We start from the raw sequence: 7,712 nt of genomic DNA, 5'->3' as shown, positions 1-7,712 counted from the left end.
CCCCCGTTTCCCCCCCCCCCACCCGAACCGAACCTCCCCGACCCAACCCAACGCCACCTACCTGTAAATCTGGTGCTGGGGACGGGCCCTGCCCGAAGTCTCGGGCCGCCCCGTTCAGCCTTCGGTCCCGAAAGGCCTGCCTGAAGCACTTTCACACAGATAGGAAGATGGTTTATTTAATCTTTTCTTTGCTTATAAATGTTTATTCAGGTTGGATTTATTTGTATAATATTTGTATAAGTATAAATAAGGATTTATTATAGAATTTAATGACTTCCCTTCCCCCCCACCTCATTCTGGACACCTAATTTGTAACCTGCACCTGATTTTTTTAATGTGTAGAACAGGTTTTTTCAGTTCGACAAAAATCTTCACTTGCTCCATTCTACTTTAGTTTGGAGTACGTTTTCACTGTGGAAACTTTCAAATCAGGCGTCAGTGGCTGGACACGCCCCCTTTTGAAGAAAAAATTCTGTTCCAAAGTAGAACTGTTCTACCTGACTAGAACTGCAGAAAAAAAAATGTGAAGAATTGCGATTTCTAAGATAGTCCGTTCTCCACCAGTTGCTCCTAAAAATCAGGCGCAAATCATGTGGAAACTTGGGCCCAAAGAGCTGTAACCTACAGGGCTACGGACCAAGTGCTGGAAGGTGGGGTTAGGCTGGGTAGCTCTTTTTCGATCAGCACGGACACAATGGACCGAATGGCCTTCTTCTGTGTCGTAATTTTTCTATGATTCTATATTAGTCAGAAACTGGTAACTGTTATTGAAATAAAAATATAAGCACTTTATAAAAAAAAAAGGTATTATTTAGCTTTGCTCTGAATATTACAATAGCGATTTTGCACCAGTAACTAAGGCTGTATTTATATTGCAGCTACTGTCCGGAATTAGTTAGCTGCAGTATACTTTCTAGTCAGACAGAACTTTGTTTACAATGCCTGTTTGGAATTCCAACTCTCTTGCCTGAGCACCGAGCCCTGTGGTTAGACATAAGCAAAGCACCCCTCTCCCAGCAGTTAATAGTTAAGGGATGTTTAGGGAGCGCTGATGGGAAGCGTCAAAACATTTAAATTATCTGCAGGCAGATTTTTAAAGTATTTCTGGATACTTTTAAAATGTGGTTTGACACTGCGCTCGGAGGAAAGAAGCTACAATTGTAAAGCGTTCAGTTGTACCATCAGGGCATCTGAAAGGGCATCTTACAACCAAACGGTTACTTTTGAAATGCAGTGACTGTTGTTATGTAGTCAAAGTGGCAACCAATTTTACATACATCAAGGCTCCGTAAACAGCAAATGGGATAAGTGGTCAGGTAATCTGTTTTTGGTACGGTTGGTCGAGGGATTAATGTTGGCCACGACACCGGGAGAACTCCCTGCTCTCCTTCAAGTACAGCCACAGGGTTTTTCCACATCCACCTGAATCACTGGCCTTTAGTTTACCGTCTCATTAAAAAGACAGCGCTTCCGACAATGCAACACTCCCTTAGAAGTGCATTGAAGTGTCAGCCACGGAGTTACGGCCCTTGCAAACCAAGGTCGTGCTACAACAACTTGTATTTATATAGCACCTTTAACATAGTGAAACGTCCCAAAGCACTGCATAGAAGTATTATGAGATAAAAACTTTGACACCGAGCTGTATGAGTAAAAATTAGCACAGGTGACCAAAAGCTTGGTCAAAGAGGTATGTTTTAAGAAGTGTGGCGAGGTGGAGGCAGAGAAGTTTAGGCAGGGAATTCCAGAGCTTGGGGCCTAGGCAACAGAAGGCACGGCCACCAATGGCTGAGCGATTATAATCAGCGATGCTCAAGAGGGCAGAATTAGAAGAGCACAGGCAACTTGGGGGGGTTGTGGGGGGGGGGGGTTATGGGGCTGGAGGAAATTAAAGAGATAGGGAGGGGCAAGGTGAAGGAGGGATTTGAAAATAAGAATGAGAATTTTGAAATCGAGGCATTGCTTAATCGGGAACCAATGTAGATCAGCGAGCACAAGGGTGATGGGTGAGCGGAACTTGGTGCGAGTTAGGACAGGAGCAGCCACGTTTTGGACATCTCTAGTTTATGTAGGGTAGAATATGGGAGGCCAGCCAGGAGTATGTTGGAATAGTCAAGTTTCGAGGTAACAAAGGCATGGATGAGGGCTTCAGCAGTGCATGAGCTGAGGCAAGGGTGGAGACGGGCGATATTACGGAGGTGGAAATAGGCGGTCCTAGTTATGCTGCGGATATGTGGTCGAGAGCTAATATCAGGGTCAAATATGACACCAAGGTTGCGAACAGTATGGTTCAGTCTCAGACAGAAGTTGGGGAGAGGGATGGAGTCAGTGGCTAGACTGTATCTGTGTATTTTGTTTGGTTAAGTGCTGGGGTAGTGCTTCTGGCTCCCAACATGTGGGTCTTCCAGAGCTTGGGGCCGAGACAACAGAAGGCACGGCCACCAATGGTTGAGCAATTATAATCAGGGATGCTCAAGAGGGCAGAATTAGAGGAGTGCTGACATCTCGGGGGTTTGTGGGGCTGGAGGAGATTGCAGAGATAGGGAGGGGCGAGGCCATGGAGTGATTTGAAAATAAGGATGAGAATTTTGAAATCTAGGCGTTGCTGAACCGGAAGCCAGTGTAGGTCAGCGAGCACAGGGGTGGATGGGTGAGAGGGACTTGATGCGAGTTAGGATACGGGATGTCGCGTTTTGGATCATCTCTAGTTTATGTAGGGTAGAATATGGGAGGCCAGCCAGGAGTATGTTGGAATAGTCAAGTCTCGAGGTAACAAAGGCATGGATGAGGGCTTCAGCAGTGCATGAGCTGAGGCAAGGGTGGAGACGGGCGATGTTACGGAGGTGGAAATAGGCGGTCCTAGTTATGCTGCGGATATGTGGTCGAGAGCTAATATCAGGGTCAAATATGACACCAAGGTTGCGAACAGTGTGGTTCAGTCTCAGACAGAAGTTGGGAAGAGGGATGGAGTCAGTGGCTAGACTGTATCTGTGTATTTTGTTTGGTTAAGTGCTGGGGTAGTGCTTCTGGCTCCCAACATGTGGATCTTCCACAGCAACTACACTGACCCAAAAGCAAAATCGCTGCATTCACTCATGCTACATCTTCCTGGCCACCGATCTGTGCGATCTGGCATGTTTACATCGGAGTTACTGATAGTTTAGAGGTCAGAGCCTCGACATGTTAAACCACACGGCCACCGTACGTTAAGAAATCCACGCACAGGCATCTTCCACCCTTCAGGATGTATTTTGGGTTCTTCATTGAAACACCTGCGAACTCATCCTTTTTTGGCGTGGAAGCAAGTCATCCTCATTTCAGGGGACTGCCTATGATGACGATGATGATGGAGAGGTCAGAGCATCGGGAGCTTGTGGATCTAGCATGGACCTAGTGCAAGACAAAAACAGCCTACCTCCTCCAAGACTCTCACACCACTTCACGCCAGGGTCCGATGGCACTGGTATGAAGTGGAGCAGCAGCGATAAAGTTGGAGCCTAGATGCCCACTTAGTCTAATATTTAGATTCTTCAGTTAGTTCCAAGAATACAATTAATTCAGATCACTGCTCTCACGAATCAGTGTATTTCTCATAATCTACCTTATGACACATTTAAAATGGACAAAAAATTTTTTTTTGCAGATGCTTTATGAAAGATGTATTCTTTCAAGTACTCAAAGGGTTAAACCGGGAAGCTCCAGGTGTCCAGTTCAGGATCCTGAGGCGGGCAGCTAATAAATCAAAACACATAGATCATCCTGAACCACATGTTATTGCCATCATCCCATCAGGATTCAACTCTCTTTTTAAAAAAAAAAGAGGACCTCAGTTTCAGCTTCTGCAATGAACTAATTGCCTGTTTGTTTTCTTGTTTACAGGTTTGTTCTGTAAATCTGCCCTCCAGCAAGGATTTGAAGCCGCAGCTACAGCTCAGACACGACGACAGAAGAGTTTCAGTAGGATAGTTTAGAACAAAATGGGGCAGCTACTTACGTCAGCTGCGTTCCTGACCACGTTCCCCACAATGACAATGACGCGTCCCTTGAAACTCTGCAGCAAGCTGGTAGATGCACACGGGATGAGATCACCGTCCGGGCTGAAGGCAGAACTGTATGGAATGTTTATGCTGCCACTGATGTGGCCACGGGTGAATCTGGTACAAACATGGTCAAGGAAAGGAGCATCGGGAAAAAATAATGAGGAAACAATTATTTGAAGCATTTGCATTATCTTAGCTAAGCCAGTTTCTGAAAGTACAGCCTTGATAAACTGCATGTTTAACAGCGATGCTTACTTCCATACAAACTGCATGTTTAACACCGATGTTTACTCCCATACAAACTGTATGTTTATCACTAATGCTTACTCCCATACAAACTGCATGTTTAATACTAATGATTTATCCACTGTCAAACTGCATGTTTAATAGTGATGGTTACTTCCCTGACAAACAGCATGTTTAACACTAATGGTTACTTCCCTAACAAACAGGATATTTAACACTTATGACGACTCCGCTGTCAAACTGCATATTTAGCACTAATGATACCTCCACTGTCAAACTGCATGTTTAACACTGATGGTTACTCCTCTAACAAACTAATGGTTACTCCGCTGACAAACTGCATGTTTAACACGACTGATTTCTCCATGACAAACTGCATATTACATGACAAATTACAAATGGGTATGATTTGGTGGCCATTACAGAAACGTGGTTGCAGGGGGGCCAAGACTGGGAATTAAACATACAGGGGTATCTGACGATTCAGAAAGATAGACAAGAAGGGAAAGGAGGTGGGGTAGCTCAGTTAATAAAGGATGATACCAGGGCAGTTGTGAGAGACGATATTGGCTCTAATGAACAAAATGTTGAATCATTGTGAGTGGAGATTATAGACAGTAAGGGGAAAAAGTCACTGGTGGGCGTAGTTTATAGGCCCCCAAATAATAACTTCACAGTGGGGCGGGCAATAATCAAGGGAATAATGGAGGCAAGTGAAAAAGGAACGGCAGTAATCATGGGGGATTTTAACCTACATATCGATTGGTCAAATCAAATCGCATGGGGTAACCTGGAGGAGGAATTCATAGAATACATACGGGATTGTTTCTTAGAACAGTATGTTACAGAACCTACAAGGAAGCAAGCTATCTTAGATCTGGTCCTGTGTAATGAGACAGGAATAATAAACGATCTCCTAGTAAAAGATCCTCTCGGAATGAGTGATCACAGTATGGTTGAATTTGTAATACAGATTGAGCGTGAGGAAGTAGTGTCTCAAACGAGCGTACTATGCTTAAACAAAGGGGACTACAGTGGGATGAGGGCAGAGTTGGCTAAAGTAGACTGGAAACACAGACTAAACGGTGGCACAATTGAGGAACAGTGGAGGACTTTTAAGGAGCTCTTTCATAGTGCGCAACAAAAATATATTCCAGTGAAAAAGAAGGGCGGTAAGACAAGGGATAACCAGCCGTGAATAACCAAGGAAATAAAGGAGAGTATTAAATTAAAAACCAATGCGTATAAGGTGGCCAAGGTTAGTGGTAAAATAGAAGATTGGGAAAATTTTAAACGACAGCAAAGAATGACTAAGAAAGCAATAAAGAAAGGAAAGATAGATTACGAAGGTAAACTTGCACAAAACATAAAAACAGATAGTAAAAGCTTTTACAGATATATAAAACGGAAAAGAGTGACTAAAGTAAATGTTGGTCCCTTAGAAGATGAGAAGGGGGATTTAATAATGGGAAATGTGGAAATGGCTGAGACCTTAAACAATTATTTTGCTTCGGTCTTCACAGTGGAAGATACAAAAACCATGCCATAAATTGCTGGTCACAGGAATGTGGGAAGGGAGGACCTTGAGACAATCACTATCACTCGGGGGGGGTAGTGCTGGACAGGCTAATGGGACTCAAGGTAGACAGTCCCCTGGTCCTGATGAAATGCATCCCAGGGTATTAAAAGAGATGGCGGAAGCTATAGCAGATGCATTCGTTATAATCTACCAAAATTCTCTGGACTCTGGGGAGGTACCAGCGGATTGGAAAGCAGCTAATGTAACGCCTCTGTTTAAAAAAGGGGGCAGACAAAAGGCAGGTAACTATAGGCCGGTTAGTTTAACATCTGTAGTGGGGAAAATGCTTGAAACTATCATTAAGGAAGAAATAGCAGGACATCTAGATAGGAATAGTGCAATCAAGCAGACGCAGCATGGATTCATGAAGGGGAAATCATGTTTAACTAATTTACTGGAATTCTTTGAGGATATAACGAGCATGGTGGATAGAGGTGTACCAATGGATGTGGTGTATTTAGATTTTCAAAAGGCATTCGATAAGGTGCCACACAAAAGGTTACTGCAGAAGATAAAGGTACGCAGAGTCAGTGGAAATGTATTAGCATGGATAGAGAATTGGCTGGCTAACAGAAAGCAGAGAGTCAGGATAAATGGGTCCTTTTCGGGTTGGAAATCGGTGGTTAGTGGTGTGCCACAGGGATCGGTGCTGGGACCACAACTGTTTACAATATCCATAGATGACCTGGAAGAGGAGACAGAGTATAGTGTAACAAAATTTGCAGATGACATAAAGATTAGTGGGAAAGCGGGTTGTGTAGAGGACACAGAGAGGCTGCAAAGAGATTTAGATAGGTTAAGCGAATGGGCTAAGGTTTGGCAGATGGAAAACAATGTCGGAAAGTGTGAGGTCATCCACCTTGGGGAAAAAAACCGTCAAAGGGAATATTATTTGAATGGGGAGAAATTACAACATGCTGCGGTGCAGAGGGACCTGGGGGTCCTTGTGCATGAATCCCAAAAAGTTAGTTTGCAGGTGCAGCAGATAATCAGGAAGGCGAATGGAATGTTGGCCTTCATTGCGAGAGGGATGGAGTTCAAAAGCAGGGAGGTCCTTCTGCAACTATATAGGGTATTGGTGAGGCCGTACCTGGAGTACTGCGTGCAGTTTTGGTCACCTTACTTAAGGAAGGATATACTGGCTTTGGAGGGGGTACAGAGACGATTCACTAGGCTGATACCGGAGATGATGGGGTTACCTTATGATGATAGATTGAGTAGACTGGGTCTTTACTCGTTGGAGTTCAGAAGGATGAGGGGTGATCATATAGAAACATTTAAAATAATGAAAGGGATAGACAAGATAGAGGCAGAGAGGTTGTTTCCACTGGTAAGGGAGACTAGAACTAGGGGGCACAGCCTCAAAATACGGGGGGAGCCAATTTAAAACCGAGTTGAGAAGGAATTTCTTCTTTTAGAGGGCTGTGAATCTGTGGAATTCTCTGCCCAAGGAAGCAGTTGAGGCTAGCTCACTGAATGTATTCAAGTCACAGATAGATAGATTTTTAACCAATAACGGAATTAAGGGTTATGGGGAGCGGGCGGGTAAGTGGAGCTGAGTCCACGGCCAGATCAGCCATGATCTTGTTGAATGGCGGAGCAGGCTCGAGGGGCTAGATGGCCTACGCGGCCTACTCCTGTTCCTAATTCTTATGTTCTTATATTCTAACTCCATTACATCTGAAATTTACACTTGGCCATGACTCATTATTGGCAATGCCATGAGAGATTGATTAACATCTGAACACCTGGCACACTTTACTAATGAGATTTTAGTAAAACCCTCATAAATATCATAAGTTGCAAGTTATATCTTGATATCTGCATGGCAGTAGAAATTCATAAGG

The 7,712-nt window shown here is 44.0% G+C and overlaps 1 protein-coding gene across 5 annotated transcripts in view; it reads right to left on the bottom strand.

Annotated features, from left to right (window-relative positions):
• The window catches only part of tbck (TBC1 domain containing kinase), a 223,558-nt gene that overhangs the window by 32,569 nt on the left and 183,277 nt on the right, over nucleotides 1-7,712 (bottom strand). For all 5 annotated transcript variants that reach the window (XM_070872609.1, XM_070872627.1, XM_070872618.1 and 2 more), the window contains exon 25: nucleotides 3,995-4,154. In XM_070872609.1, coding sequence (XP_070728710.1) covers nucleotides 3,995-4,154 — 160 coding nt within the window. The remainder of the gene's footprint in view (nucleotides 1-3,994; nucleotides 4,155-7,712) is intronic.

Source organism: Pristiophorus japonicus, chromosome 2 (assembly GCF_044704955.1).
Source record: "Pristiophorus japonicus isolate sPriJap1 chromosome 2, sPriJap1.hap1, whole genome shotgun sequence".
NCBI classification, from domain to species: domain Eukaryota; kingdom Metazoa; phylum Chordata; class Chondrichthyes; family Pristiophoridae; genus Pristiophorus; species Pristiophorus japonicus.
Note: the sequence above shows the minus strand (reverse complement) of the source record. Positions and strands in the feature narration are given on the sequence as shown.